Source organism: Acartia tonsa, chromosome 10 (assembly GCF_053477335.1).
Source record: "Acartia tonsa isolate MP-2025a chromosome 10, ASM5347733v1, whole genome shotgun sequence".
In the NCBI taxonomy this organism is placed as follows: domain Eukaryota; kingdom Metazoa; phylum Arthropoda; class Copepoda; order Calanoida; family Acartiidae; genus Acartia; species Acartia tonsa.
Genome location: NC_137269.1, coordinates 29,747,758 through 29,769,019, shown reverse-complemented (window position 1 = coordinate 29,769,019; position 21,262 = coordinate 29,747,758). Strand labels below are relative to the sequence as shown.

Genomic DNA, 21,262 nt, shown 5'->3' with positions numbered 1-21,262 from the left:
AAAAAATTTCCACCCCCCCATAAAAAAATATAAAGCTGGATATGATTACCCCTACCCACCCATAAAAAAGCTTGGACGTCCTTGTTTGAAACTAACAGTTTTAGAGATCTTAAATACTAATTATATAAGTTTACGGAAAAATACGAATCAAATTTATTGTAGTATGAATGTGAAAAGATTTTTAAAAATAATATTACAATTTTTTTCCTTTTTTTATTTCAATAGATTGAATAGGTGTAACGCAGTGGCATCCTTAGAATCGAAAAATGTTGGTCATACATGTACATTGTACTCTTACCTGGAGTGGAAATAGGATATAAGATTATGTTGGTATCCAAAGTTATAATTACTTTCTACAATTCGTTAGCTCAAAATCTTTGGTTAGTTTTATTAAATCTTTATTGGTTGGATCAAAATAGCAGTTTTCTTAGATGTAAATAAATTTATCGTCCATTGTCTTATACTTCAAAAACATTGTAAAAATATCACAAATAAAATCAAGTAGGATTGCATTCATGAGAAGTAATTTAAAATCCTCCATAGAGTTACAGACTGAAAAGATGGACAGATAAAGTGAATTATAAAGTAGCTGCGACAATTAAAAGTAAGGTTGTAACCAACCTGATTAGAGTGTCCCACAGTGTCCAACCCAATTCTTTCTGTGCCACAACTACGACATTTACCACCAACCTGAACAGACAGACAAATTGGATGGATATTAAGATATACGTGGATATTATGACAGGGGAAAATTATTCGTCAATTGAGGTTGCTAACATGGAACTTATTTGTTTGTCAGTTCTTTCATCCAGTTGGAAGGGTGGTGATGAGGTAAAGGTGGTGGATTTGGGGGGGGGGGGGAAGGGCATTGTTTTTTTAGCCCACTGCGAATTTATCTTTATTAGAGAACATGAAAATCTGATGTAACATTCAATTAATAAAAAAATCTTTTACAGATTGATAAATAAAAAGATAATGATATAGTTAAATAGTTGGATAGATAGAAATATTAGTTGACTAAAATAGAGATTTATACTGTTACATCCTAACTTGAGGGAGGGGAAGGGGGGGTACTGCCCCTATAAGATGAGTAACGGAGGCTTATATTTGTTCAGTGGTTGGCGTGATCCACCAGACAGACAAACTTTGTGTTACTTTTATAAGATTATTTAGTATCCAAGCTTCTTTTAAAAAATTAAGATCATGAAAAAACGAAGTAGAGGGTTTCGTCGTTTTCACAATAACTTTTAACCTATTCTAGCCACGGTGGGGGGCTCTAACCCTATGGGGCCAATTACCTAACCCTACGGGGCAATCACTATCATTTACCAATTAAAAGGCTACTGTGAAAATACGACGAAACCCGCTACTTTGTTTTCTTCTCATGGTTCAAACATTCTTTGATACATGCTTATAGTGACAAGGGAATGAAGAATAAAATAATCTACAACTCTTTCTTACCTCAGTTCTGATGGAATGGAAGCAGACACACTTTGCCTCGGGTCGTATTCGACATAAGTACTTCTTCATTACTTCTCTAGATAGATAGATAGATAATAGATAGAAAACGCCAGATAAATAGATAGTTGAATAGAAAGATAGATAGATAAATAGAATAGTTATTTCTCGCATCGTATTATGAACGGCTTTCCGCGGATATAGAATGTACAATTATGAGATCAAAACTAGTTTTTTTTAGCCCCGAGGTGCCGTAGGCACCGGCTAAAAAAACTTGTTTTAATCTTATGATTGTACATTTTTATATTCGTATAAAGCTGGATATAATGCGATGCTAGACATAGTTTTTTCGTATGGATGAGAACCGGTTCCTATTCACCGGATTCGAATGAATACGAGAAAAATATTTCTTTGTTATTTATCAATATATTGAATCCTTTTCATGTGTTGCACTTTTCTACAGTGCAACTATTCTAATTATACGTTTGTCTATACATGAAACATTATTAATGCCCCCTTGAATAGTTCGGTAAATGACATTTTTCAGCTTCGAGTTTTTTAGGCATGGCTGCCTTTAATTATGATGATACTAGCGGCTGTACTATGTCCATGTGCACTTTAGGTGGGTTGAGGAAGTCGACCCCCCTAAAGATTGCAAATTTAAGGAAATAATTTTTTTGGAGGGGGGAGGGGTCTTTTTTTAAGGGTCGGTTTATCTTGGAAGTGTGGTCGTAATCTTCCCCTAACTAAATACTTATTAATTTAATCCAATTACTTTTATGTAAGGATTATTTTTTTTTCAACCCGCGACTTTGGCTTTGGCTTAATACTCGTCGTCAGGAAGGTGATAGGTTCGAATCTCGGTCCGACACCGCGTCATAACTAAAGACGTTAAAAATGGTTCCCACTGCTACTATGTAGATGCTCGACGTAAATAGTTAGAGTGAGGGGAATGCCTTGGCCTAAAACAGGCGCAACTCATTACCATGCACAGTTAGGACTTCTAAGAAAAAGGTCGTGCATCATGGAGAGTTGGTTGTCTGATGGATGTTACTTCACCTAATATCCTTGGGTGTTTGGACATAGAAGGGTGAGTATCAGTCATTATTTGTTTTCCATTACTACTTTATATAAAAGGATTACAAAAAATAAATGTACCCCCCATATAAATTCAAAGTTTTAAAGGTTGACTTTTGGATGAATAGATCAAGTTAAAATGAGAATTATAAAAAACTTTAAAATTAAATTTCTAAGATTTCTCAGATAGTTTTAAATATAAACAACTCAAGGATGAACAAATCCATAAACGCAAAGACTAAATAAACAGACAAACATTAACAATTTTAGAGTTACAGCACTTTTTTATATTGAAGAAACTAATTATGAAGATGCTATACTTAAGTTATAAATATTATTCCCAATTGTCCCAAGATTCGCAATTAAAAGATCTAAATTAAACATGTTTATAATGGAGGAATGGTTTCTCTTATTTATAGTTGCTACGCTTTCCGGATTAAGGTTTGAAACTGAGAGGACGGACGGACAGACCATCCTCTCTGTTAAACAAGAAAGTAAAAGATAAAAAAAGGATTTCGGAGTATAAAGAAACAAGGATTATAAAATCCAATAGTAGCATAGCTTTGAAAAAATTTATAAACTTTAAACTACCACAGGTAAAATTTCGTAATATACAAAAGGATGATATAATCTTACACATGGAATAAATAGGATTTAAATTCTCGTGAACAACTGTGAACCGTTTAGCATAAAAAATAAAATAAAAAGTTTGATATTTTTAAAGGGGTGAAAATCCACTCAAAACCCTTTCCAAGAACACCACTAAATATTTTGAATTTTTAAATCAGAATTGTAGGAAGTCCTTGAAATTAATGTTAAACATAGCCTTTGAAGACTTTATAATAGTTATTTCTCGCATCGTATTAGAAACGGCTTTCCGTGGATATAGAATGTACAATTATAAGATTAAAACCAGTTTTTTAGCCCCGAGGTGCCGAAGGCACGGGCTAAAAAAACTGGTTTTAATCTTATGATTGTACATTTTTATATTCGTAGAAAGCTGGTATAATACGATGCAAGGCATAGTTTTTCCGTATGGATGAGAACCGGTTCCTATCCACTGGATTCGAATGAATACGAGAATAGTTATTTCTCGTATCGTATTATAAACGGCTTTCCGCGGATATAGAATGTACAATTATAAGATTAAAACCAGTTTTTTAGCCCCTAGGTGCCGTAGTCACGGGCTAAAAAAACTGGTTTTAATCTTATGATTGTACATTTTTATATTCGTAGAAAGCTGAATATAATACGATGCTAGACATAGTTTTTTCGTATGGATGAGAACCGGTTCCTATCCACCGGATTCGAATGAATACGAGAAAGCACCTCGGGGCTAAAAAAACTAGTTTTAATCTTATGATTGTACATTTCTATATTCGTAGAAAACTGGATATAATACGATGCTAGACATAGTTTTTTCGTATGGATGAGAACCGGTTCCTATCCACCGGATTCGAATGAATACGAGAAAAGAATTTACCGTTACAAACGCAAGTAACTTGTAGAGTAATTTTACTCTACAAAGTGAACTTGATCGAGATTGAAGAGAGAGAGAGAGAAAGAGCAAGAGAAAGATAGAGAGGGAAGTATTCTAAAAAAAATTTGTTGTGAAGGTTTAGAATTTACATCCCCCTCCCTCTAAAGCAAAAAAAGTTATTTCAATTCAACTCGTTCTACCATTAGTAATCAATGTTAAGAAAATTGGCTGATGAACTTAACTCAAACAATACAAAACTTCATTTTCTTCCAATATTAAGATAAGTTTTAATAAATTATTCGTTGGGGATTTATTGAATTTTGAATTTTAATTTGTTGGTTCGTGAAGTTGAGTGTCCAAAGTTTTAACTACTTATTGTTATCTACAATAGGGGTAATTTTGTGTAATCATCATTGGGAACGTACAACAAACTTATTGGCCATTGTCTTATATCTTAGATGAATTAAACCCTGTCATATTTAAGATTATAAAAGCTTTACATTTTATTTTAATTTAGTTCTAAAAGTATAAAGATGTAGAGAAAAAAAACAGATTAAAATGCAGTTTCATCAAAGATAGCATCAAAAATCCTATTTAGATGAAAAAGAAATTTATTTCAAATGCTGAGTTTTTATTTTTTTCATCTTGCTGTTGTATTTTTTTAAGTGAAGCTTTTCTATAATTATGATATGTCCGTACGTAACAGTTAGCTCCTATTGTTGATATAAGTATGTTAGAATTGTCCTATCGACTTCATACTCTGTATGATGATTCATGAAATATGTTGGGTACGATATTGAGACCATACAAATTCTATAATCGTTACAAGAAAGTCCATTCAAAACTTGCTGCTTTTTCAACTCAAGGTACAATTTTATAAGCAAAGCATCTCCATAATCAAGGACTAAATATGTCATGTTCATGTTCGTTTGGTGTACCGTCTAATTATGGATGTTGTCATCTTTGTTTAAGGAAATGTAATAAAAATAGAATATTTAAAAGCTATCAATATTAAAAGACCATGAAACTACTTTGCAGTTTCATGTTCTTTCATACATAAGAAGAAAACCTACGAATTTCTTAAATCCAAATTAATGGAAAAGCAATCATTATAAGAGGATACTTAAATAAAAATGAAAAATAAACACTCAAAGAATTAAGTGAATTTATTGTACTGTCTTGTAGTTATGTACTTACTTACAATAACTACTTTACAGAGAGAAGTAAATTCAACACTTTTTTTGGGGGGGGGGGGATGTTCATATTTTCTAGCGGCGATTTATCTTAGGAGGGTGGTGGTACCCTCCCTGAAAGTAGGTATAGACCTTCCAAGGCCTGTGAGAAGCTACATTGTGAAGGGGAACTATATCAGTTCATCGGTTAGCGAGAGCCTGTGATACCTCTTTAGTTATGACCCGATTTTGGTACAAGATTCGAACCTATCGTCTAAATATTTCTAAAAAAAAATTTTGTTTCAAATGTCAAAACTCATCTTAGAACTTTACCAATTATACACACACTCCAATACATCCCCCAGATACACACACACGCACATGAAGAAACGCAAAACCAATTGTATATATTTAAACCTTAACCCTTTACAGTCGGGCCCCTTGCCGCACCTTAATCGGTCGGGGGGTGGGGGGAGGGGGCGTTCAACGCCCCCCCCCCTAATTATCTCAGTTCCTATTAGAGCTAGAGGGCTAAATTTTTTTGTGCAAGTCCCCTGTTTGATAATGAATTTCCGACCTTTTATAAGTCTAAGTCAATTTTCCTTCACCCTTTTATTTAACAACCTTTGTTTTTAGGTCTTTTTTTATTTAAAAATTTCAAACTACTGTAATTTTCTTATTTTTGAAGCTAGAAGAAAAATTTTTTCCCAGAATATGTTTATTTTTATGTAAATTTTACATTAGAAATATCAAAATATAAATTTCAGCGGCCGCAGCTGTACTTGGCAGCTGCCAGCCGCCGCAGTCGGCGGTCGGCGGGAAAACGGCGGCGGATCTTCATGAAATTTTAATACGTTATGTAGACATGTAAGAAAAGCTTAAGTTTAAAATTTGAAGTCTCTAAGTCAAAAATTGCGGCCACAGGAGCCTTTTAAAGATTTCTGGAGACCTGGAGGATCAGGACCTGCAGGATCATACCTGGAACCTGAAAGTGACTTGAACACCTGTATTTCATATAAGGATGTACTACTAGAGGATTTTTTAGTATTTTGGTATGATAAAATGCTTTGTTTTAGTCAAAAAAAATATTTTTGCTCTTTACCTGGATGACCCTGCCAGGTTTGCTGGCATTCTGTGCCCGCCAGGATGGAGATATTCAAAAAATTCCAACTTTCAGTTATGTGTCATACCCATACTTAAAAAGTCAAGTAGTTTGGGCTCTTTATCTTTCACACACAGAAAATGAGATAGAAAAAACCGGATGGGGGGGGGGCGTTCAACGCCCCCCCCCCCCCCGACCGTTAAGGGTTAAACATTAAGGTACATTTAGTTGATCACCAATCTTCCAAGAACACTTTGCAAAAGAAAAATCTTAGAATTTTTTTCCTAAGAAACGGATATATTCAACAACAACAAAAATCATGCATCCAATAATTTCCTATACATAAATAGTTACTTTTATATTTAAAAGAGAGAAGGGTTAAAGCATTAAAGAATACACTTTGTTAAAAATTATGTTATTACACCAGAAAAAATAACACAAGGATAATAAAGATTGCGTTTTAAAAAGTTATGAAATTAATATTTTATAAATGATGACCAAAACTGTGCCATAAGTTTTTATACTATTGTATCTTTCTATCTGCAAGGAGACACTGTAATTCCAATGTCTGTCAGAAATCTCTCATAACTACTATGTCACTCATTATATCAACTTTGTCCAAATGGTAAAATGTTAGCAAAATATTATTTTCTCAGCTGCTATTTAAGATGGATTACTGAAATTTCTTGTGAAGGTTCCCACAAACAATTAGCACCCATTATTACATTAAGACCGAGAGAAAACGATAGAGGGAAACTTTACTGAGAGTAATCTTGTAAAAAAAACTAAATAAAAACCAAAAATTAAAAGAAAATGTACACTTACAGAAATGCTTTGCAATATTAATGCTTTTTAATCTTTTAAAAAGCATAATGTGCGAAAAACTAGTGCCATTATTTGTCACAAATGAAGGAAATGATATTTGATGATAGAGATTTTTCAATCAGCTAGATCTGCAGTTTTTATATATGTAAAACTAGAGGCTACGCCCCTAGAGGCCTCTAGTGGCACTTTAGATGTTTTTATTTGTTAAAGTCTCTACGATTTTTTTTGTCATTTATCTTGGGAAAAACCTTCCCGGGACATATGAGAATCTACCCTGTTAAGGAGAACCCGATCGGTTCAGCGGTTAGCGAAATCCTTCGGTACAGACACACAGACACACAAACAAACAGACAAACATCCTGTTACTTTTATATAAGGATAGGTGTTCAACAATTCAGTCCGTAAGAAGGGCTGTACATTGGAATTTTTTTACCTTTCCTTTTCCTAGTTTTATTACCTTACCATTACAATAGAAATAGAAGAATAGAAGCATATTCTGAACCCTTTTTTCGTCAAATCTAAGAAGGAACATTTCTAGCAGACAAAAGTATTGTTTACTTTCGACTCAAGCTGATGTGGATTCTTAAGAAATTATAGACTCGCTACTCGATAGTGAGGCAAAATTATTTTTGTGAAAAATCATCCAAAAGCACATTAAATATCTACAAAAATTAAACAAAATCATATGTTAATAACCCTTTAAGATTTTACTTAATTTTTGTAATTTTTTTTATTCGATTTTGGAGGATTTTTCATAAAAATAATTTTGCCTCACCAGCGAGTAGCCAGCCTAACTTTTTTTTTAAGAATCCACCTCGTTACTAAGCTTTCAAATTTAAACGAAATTTTTGGGCAATTAATTCTGATTCCGCAACGCTTTCTACTAAGAAAATATACTGTTTACAGCTGACTTTTATGTATGTATGAAATGAAAAAAAAACATGCCTTTGTAGCAAAATGTGTACACAATTTCAACCAATGAGATCCAATGTAAATTCCGATGCGATTCTCCTATTGGCTCAATCAGACATTCCCTCTCTTTCTTAGTACCTTTATTACCATTACCTAGTAAGGGCGGGATTTTCCTTCGATTTAAGTGATCATCTGGAGAATCCAGAGCATCATCCGTGTGTAATGTGATGCGATACTTAGGTTAAGTAACATCCATCAGACAACCAACCCTTTGATTGCACGACCTTTGTCTGAGAGTCCTAACGGTGCATATTAATAAGTTGCGCCTGTTTTTGGGTCAAGGCTTTTCCCCATACTCTTACTATTTATGTCGCGCACCTGACATAGCAGCAGTAGGAACCATTTTAACGTTTTTAGTTATGACGCGGTGTCGGTCCGATATTTGAACCTATCGCCATCCCGGCGACGAGCGGATGCGCTACGTTTGAGCCACGATCGCGGGTATTCCTACTTTTATTAAATCAATTTAAAAAAAAACAAAGGAAATTGTGGGGGAATGTTAAATATGGTGTCAGGAATCTCTAAATTTTTGGTTGAATGTTGAATAACAGGCAAAATAATCCACACCCCACCATTCAAAGATATTTGATATAGAGGATTAAATTTATAGTGTATTGAACTCTCTGGATCTCGCTACAATGGATATATAGGATATGCCTGGATATATTGACTGTCGTCAATTTAGCTTGCTAATATGGACCTTATTTATTGGTAAGTTCAAAGGAGAGAAGAGGGTGAAATAAAAAGGGTGAATTTGGGGTTATATTTATTTTAGCCTGCTGTTAGCATCCCTCTATCTGATGCAACATCCAAGTAATAATATATCGATTCTTACAACATATTTTTTTACAGAAATTAATGAAGAATATAATGTTTTATTTCGACAATGACAATTTAATATCAATGAGATTTCTTTTTTCTCTCTCTCATTATTTTTTTTACATCTAGAGAAACGCAGCAACCTTTTAATAAGTCTTTATATGTAAGTATGTCCATGTTAAGTATTTAAAGGAAGCCTGCAACATATACACTGTTCTAACTGCTTAAAGACTGCCAAAAGTGAACCCAATACCCCAAATTTAAAGTCTTCAGCTTTAATAGCAAAAAGATAGTAGGCATTTTAAAATGACATTTTGTGTACGCAAATTAAACAGAGATTTTGACTAAATGAAATGTGGTGTTTTTATTGTAAAATGTGATCAGTTACCAGCAACCTAAGTTTCTGCCGAAGGCAAGCTTATAAATTTATGTCTGGGCGACGTAATGTAATATTGCAACTTCTATTATGAGTAATGGAAATCTTTCATTTGTTTTGTTATATGTTTTTTTGTTAAACTACATTTCCATGGCGTAACAGAAATTTCTCCTTTTTGACTGTTTGCTTAGTAATTTATTTTAATTCCAAGATTTTTACCCAATATTTGCTGATTAATGCTAGTTCTTTTTTTTTCTTCCCTTTTTATTTTCCTCTGATATCCTTTTCTGTCTTTTTTCTATAACAGTTTTTCTTTTTAAAAGCGAAGCTTTTCTATAATTAGGGTAGGTCCGTCCGTACGTCCAAAACGGATAGCTTTTTTGTTAATTTAGGCATGTTAGAATTGTCCTATCAATTTCAAATTTTGTATGGTAATTCCTTAAATAGTCAGGTACGATTTAGAAAGCGTAGCAACTCTATAATCATCACCAAAATGTCCGTACGTCCATTTTAAACATGTTGATTTTTTTACTTTTTTTAACAACAAATTTTTACGTGATCTAATCATCCGATTGATCTGATTTTTAGTATATTGATTCCGGGGACAAGAATATTGTAATAAGCGAAGCAACTCTATAATCAAGTCCTAAAAATGTAAGTATGTCCATAAACATTATCCTAAATCAAGCAGTTTTTCAACAAATTTACTTACAATTTTGCTTTGACTCTTATACATTTATATTATGATTATTCAATTCTGACACTATACAATTGTTAATGTCCGTTTGTCCTACCGTTTCAGTGCTTCGCTTTTATGGATGTTGTCATCCTTGTTTAGTCACGTTTTGATTTTTGAAATGTTAGATAACATTATAAATTTAAATTTGCTAGTTTAAAACCTATTACATAAATTAAGGATTTTCCCGAAAACAAAACTGGACCATGTAATCCCCCACTCCTATACTATTACACAATTTTTTTATTTGTAGACGGAAAAATCACAGTTGGTAATGTGGGTTTTTCATAAGCAAACTCCCAGTTCTTAGAATTTCAATTCAGTCAATATAACGACATTTTCTGTTGTCAGCTAACCTGTATCAAACCTAACCAAAATTAGGCTAAACATCCACTACAATTGCATTCCTGCAATTGACTGACCTAGCCTCATGTTACTTTTTTTCTAGATAAATCTTAGGTAGAGGGGAGGGGAGCGAAGGCAACTTAGAGGGGTATCTCCTAAAAATGTTTTTCACAGAAACATTTAATTATGAGAAAAATGAATAGAATGCTGAATTTAAGAAGAATTAAAATATTATACAAACTTATAGTTGGCTTTGCCCCTAGCCTTTTGTCTAGGCCAGTTCAATAAGGGCGTTCAAATACATGAAAAATATGCTTCTAAAAATACTGTAACCCTTAATTCACGTTACGTTGTCTATAGGAAGGTATGTAAAAGAAGGTATAGTAGTACTTTATACTAATACTAGCGGCAACGCCCCTAGAAGCCTCTAGGGACACTGATAGGAGGGGGAAAAGTCGACCTCATTAATCTCATTTTAAATTTAATAAATTCGAAAAAAATATGTAAAGCTCGCATAAGTAGGAGATCTCAATCAAAAAATTACTACTTTATATAATCTGACTAGCGGCTTCGCCCCTAGCATCTGGGGGCTTTGCCCCAAGAGGTTTGATCAACCTATTTTTGTGTTATTTAGGATAAAAAGAAAAAAAAATTGGGGGGGGAGGTAGGGTAGTTGACCTTTTTTCATTTTAGTTCTAAAAAGAAAAAAAAAATTTGGGGGGCTATTTTTCATTTTTTGGGGGTTGGGGGTGTCCTATCACAGGACCAATAGGTATATTCCCTGAAGAGTAGAGCCCAATCGGTTCAGTGAGATCTTAAGCATCAGACAGACAGACAGACAGACATCGTACTACTTTGTATTATAGATAGATATGATCTGTCTGTATATCCATGTATAAAACTATGTACCTGAATTTAGCTCCCAGACAACAGTAAATGATAAAATTAACAGAAGAATTGATACACAGCAACACCTGGACAAAAAAAATCGGATAAAAAAACATTTTAAATTTCTTATGATTGAGAAATTGATGAGGTTTTGTCAACTAAGATTTCGAAATTAATGTCCGAATTATCCTCAACCATCAGGTAAGCATTGTTTTGATTTTGGTTACATCTTAGACATTTTTATTGGGGTTGAAGTAAGGTTGTAATCACTTCAAGAAAATCCCTCCCCTAATGCGCCCCTAACTAAAGGAATCCTATATATAAATTTGTTCATATTCGTTAATATTTCTTTTATAGGTTCTAAGATATCCTGTATAGAAAATAATAAAAATCATTTGAAAAGGTTATCAAATTAAAGGAAATTTTATTTATGTAAATAACTCTCTATGCATTTTTTGAAAGCGCAGCCTTTATTTCTATGGACAATTTCGTCCATAAGTAGAACGCAAAGCAACGGTAAACCAATTTGGCTCCAACAAGAGTGAAGTATTTTATGGGAGCTTTAAGGTGTCCCTTGTAGTTTTGCTCTTAATGAAATTTCACCTGACCTAGCTGTCTATAAAACCCTAGCAAAATGGGGATAGATGGCACTGCTAACTATTCTATTTACGTTAGGAAATACCCTATACCCCATCACTTTCTAGGTTTTTTTCCCCCATCTTTTATACTTCTTTTCCTCTACTATGACGTCAATAGAATAGGTAGGCCGAAAGCGTGACATCTATCCCCATTTTTCTAGGGCCCTAAACATATGTAGCTTCTGACCTGACTGCCAAACCCCAGGACCAAGCTCCAGACTGGGAACCCCATAAGAGGCGTGTGTTGACAGGTCTCTGAAATACAAGCAAATTACATGTCAATTAAGATCATTAAAATGGCTTCAGTTTAATGTTTCTCATTTACAAGGTCATTGAAATACAGGAGGGAGGGAGGGGACATATGGCTATTTATTACGCTAGTTCCCAAAGTTTTATGATAACGTTTTCTTATTTGGCTTAACAGCTTTGAGGACTTTAATGAATTTTAATTGGATGGTTCATTAGATAAAGTGTCCAAACGTTTCAATCACTAATTGTAATAAACAGAGAGGATAATTTTGTGGATTATCATTGGAAATGTGCATCAATTTTTCTACCATGGTCTTATCCCTTTAGATCCCCGATGGAAATTTATACTAATATGATGTTCCAATAGCTCAGAATTCTATTAATTTCCGCTGGATTGAAACCATTTCTGAGCCCTACTGAAAAATAATGCATCTTGTCGTATTATATAGAATTCATTCATGTAAATTATTTTTTTTATATGGAAAAAAAATATCTTATTTTTCACATTTAATGTTATAACAAATTAATACCAAACATAAAAAATCTTTTTTTCCTTATCATTCTTAAATGAATAAATGGAGACAAAAATAGTTAACATAAAAATTGAAATTGCATGTCGACAAAAAAAAACTCCAATTGCATAGGGTGTTCAAAAGGTTAAATAGTTGTTCTATGTTTTTTGTTACACTCTTAATATAATTTATAAGTGCAATGGATATATTATACGTAAATATATTGACAGGGGAAAAATTGTCGTCAATTTAGGTTTCTAATATGGACCTTATTTATTGGTCAGTTCGTTCATCCAGTACGAGGGGAGGGGATGAGTGAAGGAGGTATCGTTATTTTAGCCAGCTGGGACTATCACTTAATACAGTATATGAAATTCTGGTGCAACATCCAAGTGATACATACCGATATTTAATGAACTCCTTTATGTTCTTGATTTCTAATTTGTCTCTATAGTAGATGGACTATAATTACAATTATAAAGAATATAAAAAAATTTCTTGACATGGCTGGTTAAGTTTTAGTTGAGTCAGGATAAATGTAAATATAAATATATGGACAATGTTTATTGAAGTGTAGCTACTCCATAATTAACCTCATTTAGCAGGGATATTAATGTTTAGGAAAAGGGCCGATAACTTTTTGATATACACAAAATTACCCTGTCTTTAAATCACAATTATTGGTTGACACGTTTGGACATTTAACTCAATAAACCAACCAATTAAAATCCAATAAAAGTCGTTAAGCTACCGCATAAGAAAACGTTATTGTAAACCTTTGGAGACTAGTATAATAAACAGCCCAATGTCCCCTCCCACTCTGGTAATTTTATCACTCCGTACATCTAGTAAGCTATTAATAAATTCTGTCATTCACTTTTTGATGGAATATATAAAATAAATTTCTTTTATGGCCTGAAACTTAAGTATATTTAAGAATAAACCAAAAATACAGCAACAATAAAATTGAATCCTATTGACCTAAACCTGTAACCCTGTAAGTGGCCAGTTGGTTTAAAGATAGTCTAATTGATCAAATGCTTTGTTGTGATCTAATTTCAGATCTCTAATTTTGTTGATGCAGGTTTTACGGTCAATTTGATTGTTCTTTTCATTTTCATTACAATCTTATTCAGATATTTTATGAAAGTATATAATTTTGTCTTTGCTAATCAACACAGAACAAGGCCCATTTTGTCCTGTTGTGACGTTATAAATTTCGTGAAAGGGAAAAAAGAACCCAATTTCTTCCATCTCCTTTGAAGAGATTTTCTTCTCCCCTTTCCTTCTCCTATCCCGAAATTTATAACGTCACAACAGGACAATATGGGCTTTGTTTAAAACGGGCTAATGGCTGCTTTGGTGCTTTCCCTCGAAGTGAAAAAGGAGCATAGCAACCCCCTTCTCCTAACTTTAACCTGCGTTGCCCTTAACTTGAGAGGCTACCCAGTACCCTATATAACTTAACCTAAGGACACAAAAAACTACATACCCTCTTAATCAAATTTTTTTAGATAAGAGGGGTCGGGTTAAGCTCGACTAGGCACTTCGAGAGAAACCCCCTTTTTATATAATATTGTACATTATCCTATCTTCAAGCTTGCCTACGATTCCGTAATATATGCCATGCCCCAAAAGTAACTCACGACTGGTAAAGGCTTCCATGAAAAGCACAAACTCTTTACATCTCCTATCATAATTTTATAGCAGGCTTAACATTTAGTAGTTTACTTCCAAATTAAGATTTTTAAAGCTAGTAATATTTTTATCTTATTAATTCGAAACCGATTAATTTCCTGTAGTTTTAATCTTAAATAAAGGTAGTAAGACAAGAGAGGTAATGTTTGATTGAGCCAATAGGAGAATCCCATCGGAACCTACATTAAATCTCATTGGTTGAAATTGTGTACACATTTCATTACGAACGCATGTTTTTTTTCATTTCATACATAGATAAAAGTCAGCTGTAAACAATATAAATTCTTGGTACAAAGCTTTACTGAATCAAACTTACTTGCTTAAAAATTTAGTCATAAATGAGAAAGCTTCAAACAGAAGTAGATTCTTTAAAAAAATAGGCTCGCTACTCACTGGTGAGGCAAAATTATTTTTTGTGAAAAATCCTCAAAAATTGGATAAAAGATTAAATAAAATCATAAAATGGCTATTAACATATGATTTTGTTAATTTTTTGTAGATTTTTAATAAGCTTTTGGATGATTTTTCACAAAAATAATTTTGCCTCATCATCGAGTAGCGAGTCTATTTTTTTAAAAGAATTCACCTAAGCTTGAGTCAAAATTAAACATTACTAATAATGTTCCTTTTAAGATTTGACGAAAAATCGGGCAAGAAGCGTAATCTTGATATAGTATGTCTATTTAATCTTATAATTTTACATTTTATATCCGCGGAAAGCTGTTTATAATACGATGCGAGAAATAAATATTCTATTCTTCCTAGTAATTACTAATCACCTACAAACTATAAACCTGTTTGGGACTAATATCATGTTTCCCTGAAATATTGGTTCAGTGATTTACAATCTTTCTATGAAAACACAAATTGTTTTCTTCTGAATTTTTAATTTAGGAATAGGATTTAAAATGCAAAAAAATAATGAAAAATAAAAAAATATGTTTATTAATCAAAACATTCATTACGATTATATAAGGCAACGTAATACAGCAAACATCGGAAATTTTAACTTTTACCAAATGTGGAGAACAAACTAACTTTTAAATGACGATTTTTTTATGCTTATTTTAAGTTAAGTTATAGGTTCAGTAAGGATTTTGCAGGGTTAAAGCATCCCACAAAGGATGGATAAAAGTTTTTTTCTAAATCTTGTAATGGAGGGGTGGGTGGAGTTTTAATAGATTACTCATTTTGACAAAAAAATTTACAAATTCATAAATCTTTGATGATTTTACTTATCAGACGGAATTTTTAATGTGAAAAATTAATTTTGATTAATCAACAAGAAAATAAAGATGCAAACATTAATAAATTTACCAATAATGTTATCAAAATTTAAAGAACAGTAAAATGACGCACGGACATATTGAGTTTTAGAGTATTTTTACATATTTATAATGTAATGTTTTGGGAAGGCGAAGAAAGTCCCTCAATGACGTCATAAAAATAAGGGATGAGGAGAGGAGGAGTGGGAAAAAAAACCCTAAAAAAGGGATAGATAATCCCTCGTTTTTATAACGTAACATGCTGATTTTTGAGGGACTTTTTTCGTCTTTTGTTTTGGACAGACAGACAGACAAAGACTTATATATCTTTAAATTAAATAGCAAACAAAATTCCCCTAAACCTTTTGAGAACACACGGACATTATGAGTTAAAGAGTAGTTTCTCTATTTAGATAACGTTTGTTAAATGAATGTAAACTTAAAATCCAAATTGAAACGTTCACAAATTTTTATAATTTGGAATTTGGTTTAAAGCTAAATAGGATGTTTGGTAAAAAAGAAATGAATATATTTTCAAATATTTTTAGTATCAAAAAGTACAATATCTTTCATAGAAATAATGTAATATAATAGCTGTCGTTTTTTTAAGAACCTTTGTGTTTGGCAGCTTTAAAAACAGTTTACGGCTAAACGGTTATTCGAACAGCTAAGGAAGAGAGGGACATAAGACTATAAATTATATTGGTACCCAAAGTTTTATGATAATTTAACATTATGTACATTAATCAATTACAAATTGTTTTATCCCTTAAGACCCTTGGCTAATCTTGGGTTTAAACCTAATCAAATTAATAATTAAAAAAGAAAAAAGAAAATTAACTCAATAAAATTAAAGAAAATGCGCAGCAATTGTAAATGATTATGAAAGTATATTACGCGCGTTTTCTCCAGCCATGCCTGTTTGTGCATTCTGGTTCTTGGCTATTTCCAAGGGTTAAAGGATGATAAATTAGTGTAGATCCCCAATAATGATAACCTAAATTAACCTTTTGATGGTTAAAATTATTGGTCTGGGCATTAGTAGCTAACCAATCAATCAGAATTTAAACAAAGTTTTAGGCCAACAAATGAGAAAGCGTGCTTTAAAAACTTTGGGTACCAGTATAAATTACAGTCCAATAACCCATTCCTCCCTTAAATGAAGAATAGGTTGTTCTAATACTACCTAATAATAAATCAGTCTTTACGACCAGATGTTTAACTAAGAACAGTAGTTTAAAATAACTAAATAATATCTACGGTTCTTTGAGAGCGAATACATAATAAAGCAAAAAGAATAAAGACCAAAAGAAAAAAATAAACCTAGAATAGAAAAATATTAAATACTTTACTAAAAATAAAACTTTCAAGTTTGATAAAATTATTTCTTGGAAATAGTTATTCTTTTATTATTCTTAGAAAATGTTTTCTTCATGAAACACGAAGTTAAAGAAATGCAACAAAAAATTAAATTAAATTTTAACCTGAAATAATATAAAATGTTGCACATTTTTAGATGTATAGCATCTCTTAAATGCATACTTTTACTATACTTTTCATATTAATTAATAATACATGTGAAGACTAACAGGATATTAGATTATTTATATTAAAACTTATAATGCGTTGCTGCTTAAGGATAGTTCTTTTCCACTGAATAATTATTTAATGAAGTAAAGAAAAAGTAAAGTAATGAATATTTGTCGAATGCTATTTGAAAGTAAAACCTACACTAACTTAAAATGAAAACAAGCAGCGCGGCATGTAGCCGATATTGTGCTACTTTTTTTGAAAAGTCCAGTTAGAGTCTGACTTTTAATTTAGTAACTTCTGCTGCTCTGTTAGAAGAATAACAACAATAATTTTAATAGGCCGATAGGCTCACAAAAAGGCCTAACTCATAAGCTGAAAGTCAAAAGTAATACAATTGAATGGTTAGATTGCAATTAAGTTTTAGAGTGGAGAACCTTATCAGATGGTCCTAAAATAGTTTTAGGGGAGAAACCCACGGGGGCAAGTAAATTCCACACCCATGTCGGGAAGATTTACAACGACCAATAATATAATTACAATTATCAACCACATATATAAATATATAAACAAAGTGATTATTTGTCAGAGGGATTACTACACAAAGATTTTATCCGTCTATCTTCAATTTCAACCAGGAAAACTACGCTTTGATTTTAGAGCTTTATAAAAACTAATAAACAGTAATATATAAATGTGATTAAAAATTACTTAAATACAAGATGCTGCTTCGGGACATTCTTATCATGCAAAGTTTTAAGTCTATATGACAATAAGCCTATATTTACAATTAGAGCTAAACGTTATATACGGATACAGACCATTTTCATAGAAAAGCTTCGCGTTTAAAGATGAAATCTACCTATAACACTATGCACATAAAGCTCGTGAAAGTTGAGGAATAGTCTGGGAGTATTACAGACCACAAATATTAGAACAATCATCATCAGAATTATACTCAGGTGCTCGTCGTGGCGTCTCCGCCCCCCTTTCCTCCGTCTGAAATATATAAATTATCAAGGTTAACTCTAGTGTTGAGTGTTACGTGTCTGCTGGTAGTCTTATTTTTTATATTTTTCAGATTGCTACACTCAATGGTGTGCAAAGGATTTTCTAGGGGGAGGGGGTAAGCCCTTGAGAGGATGAAATAACGGGAAAGCAGTATAATAAAGCAAAAAGTGCAAGACCGCTTAAAAACATAACACACAAATATATGAAATGACAAAAAACAATTAGGGGAGTGGGTGGATATTTCTGGGGTGGAGTTACCCTCCCTCAAAATAGTTATAAACCTTCACTAGACCTCTAAGAAACTGCACGTACTTTTATATGAGGATATAAAATATATAATAAGACAGTTTTTTTTATTTATCTTATTAAAATCCCAAAAATCAATCAAAAGATAAGTATCATAAATAAATATTTTTATAATTATTTCTTTTAAAATATATTATTAAATTTTTGCGCGAATTTGAGTTTTTAATTTGTTTTGTAAAAAAAAGTGATTAATTAAATTTTTATGTAAATATCAATTATCTGGTTAATACTTAATTGAAGAATTATTGTCAAAAATTACTCATAAAACTGACTCATTTCTAACAATAATATTTAAGTTTTAGTATTTTACCTTGTGATTTCATAATTTCAATCAAGGCTCGTAGCCGTAAGTGTAAAAAATTTAATTTCATCAAATTCTTTTTTTTTAAATTGTCAGCCGCACTTGATTAATAGTTGCCAATTTCAAATAAAGCTAAAACAATATGATACACTTTGAGTCTTCAGAATATCACATTAATCCGCTAAATCAATTTTTTTAAATCAACATTTACAGATTGTTTATAATGTGTATAGGGATTATCCACATCCAGGTTATCTTCACTATTAGTGGCTATGCCACTTGAGGCCTCTAGAGGCACTTGGGATAGGCAAAAAAATCTAGGTGCAATTTCCTTTTAGAGGGTGGTGGTAGCCTACCCCAAAATGTATATAAACATTTCCAGAATCTAAGAGAAGCTTCATTGTAAAGCAGAATCCTATCGGTTCAGCAGTTAGCAAGATCCTTCAGTACAGAGAGACAGACAGACATCCTGGTACTTTTATATAAGGGATGTATCCTACCTGACGGCTAGGTAAATCTTGACATTCAGAACTGATATCACTATCATTGGTATAGCTCCTAGGACCACTACAACAAATAATATATTCAGAACTGATATCACTATCATTGGTATAGCTCCTAGGACCACTACAACAAATAATATATTCAGAACTGATATCACTGTCATTGATATAGCTCCTAGGACCACTACAACAAATAATATATTTAGAACTGATATCACTATCATTGGTATAGTTCCTAGGACCACTACAACAAATAATATATTTAGAACTGATATCACTATCATTGGTATAGTTCCTAGGACCACTACAACAAATAATATATTTAGAACTGATATCACTATCATTGGTATAGTTCCTAGGACCACTACAACAAATAATATATTTAGAACTGATATCACTATCATTGGTATAGCTCCTAGGACCACTACAACAAATAATATATTTAGAACTGATATCACTATCATTGGTATAGTTCCTAGGACCACTACAACAAATAATATATTTAGAACTGATATCACTATCATTGGTATAGTTCCTAGGACCACTACAACAAATAATATATTTAGAACTGATATCACTATCATTGGTATAGTTCCTAGGACCACTACAACAAATAATATATTCAGAACTGATATCACTATCATTGGTATAGTTCCTAGGACCACTACAACAAATAATATATTCAGAACTGATATCACTATCATTGGTATAGCTCCTAGGACCACTACAACAAATAATATATTTAGAACTGATATCACTATCATTGGTATAGCTCCTAGAACAACTACAACAATTAATATATTAAACGACCAAGCTAATATTGCTTGATTCACTTCTACAAGAGATGCGATTGATAATACTCTTCAAAACGTATATATGCAAGATAAATGTATAGACAGATAGCCATCCTACTTTATCAATGCTCGAATATATTCATCTAATTGTTTCATGGTGATTGGGCCCATTTTTTAGAATCGTGGGTGGTGTTTAATGTCAACGTAAATATCAGGAAAAGTGACAATTTTTACAAAATCATTACAGCTTTGAATTACTATGAAGCAAGAAGATAATTATTTAATAAATACTTACAAATTCTGGCCCAGTTGCTGTAATAGAGGATATATGCTTTGGATAGCCGCATTTCTGTCAGTTGTAACTGCACTGTATCCGTCTAAAACATCGCGATATTAGGTACAGTAAATATTCATTTTTATTCGAGTAATTGTTTTCTCCAAACAACGTGCTCATTATTAAATGATGAGCTTTCGTTCAATCATTATAATTGAGTTCATGCTAAATTGAGTGATTAACAGGGATGACAACATCCATAAAAGCGAAGCACTGAAACAGTAGGACAAACGGACATTAACACTTGTATAGTGTCTGAACTGAATAATCAGAATATAGAAGTATAAGAGTCGAAGCAAAATTGTAGGTAAATTTGTTGAAAAACTGCTCGATACGGGATAATGTTTATGGACATACTTACATTTTTAGGACTTGATTATAGAGTTGCTTCGCTTATAATATTGTTCTTTGTTGTTCCAGGAATCAATATACCAAAAATCAGATCAAACGGATAATTAGATCACATGAAAATTTGTTGTTAAAAAAGTAGAAAAATCAACATTTTTAAAATGGACGTACGGACATTCTGGTAATGATTGTAGATTTGCTACGCTTTCTAAATCGTACCTAACTACTACGGGAATCATCATGCAAAGTTTGAAATCGATAGGACAATTCTAACATGCCTAAATTAACGAATAAAATTTATCTATCTCGGACGGACAGACGGACCGACCCTAATAATAGAAAAGCTTCGCTTTTAAAAACAAAACTATTCTTAATTAAAATTGTATCTGTCAGTAATTAACACCTAAACAAAGGAAATATATATGATCAGTGGCGTGCACAGTAAATAAATTTAAAAGTTATGATAAAAGTGGAACGTAGTTCTTAATAGTTCTTTTTTTGGGAGGGTGTTGAGACCTTCTTC

The 21,262-nt window shown here is 32.3% G+C and overlaps 1 protein-coding gene across 1 annotated transcript in view; it reads right to left on the bottom strand.

The window, feature by feature from the left end:
* The window catches only part of LOC145329824 (FMRFamide receptor-like), a 36,767-nt gene that overhangs the window by 1,286 nt on the left and 14,219 nt on the right, over positions 1-21,262 (bottom strand). Inside the window, exons 6-12 of the mRNA XM_080174226.1 lie at positions 20,353-20,434; positions 19,261-19,327; positions 18,005-18,141; positions 12,076-12,143; positions 11,272-11,336; positions 1,462-1,537; positions 622-690 (exon numbers count right to left, since the gene is read on the bottom strand). Coding sequence (XP_080030352.1) covers positions 622-690; positions 1,462-1,537; positions 11,272-11,336; positions 12,076-12,143; positions 18,005-18,141; positions 19,261-19,327; positions 20,353-20,434 — 564 coding nt within the window. The remainder of the gene's footprint in view (positions 1-621; positions 691-1,461; positions 1,538-11,271; positions 11,337-12,075; positions 12,144-18,004; positions 18,142-19,260; positions 19,328-20,352; positions 20,435-21,262) is intronic.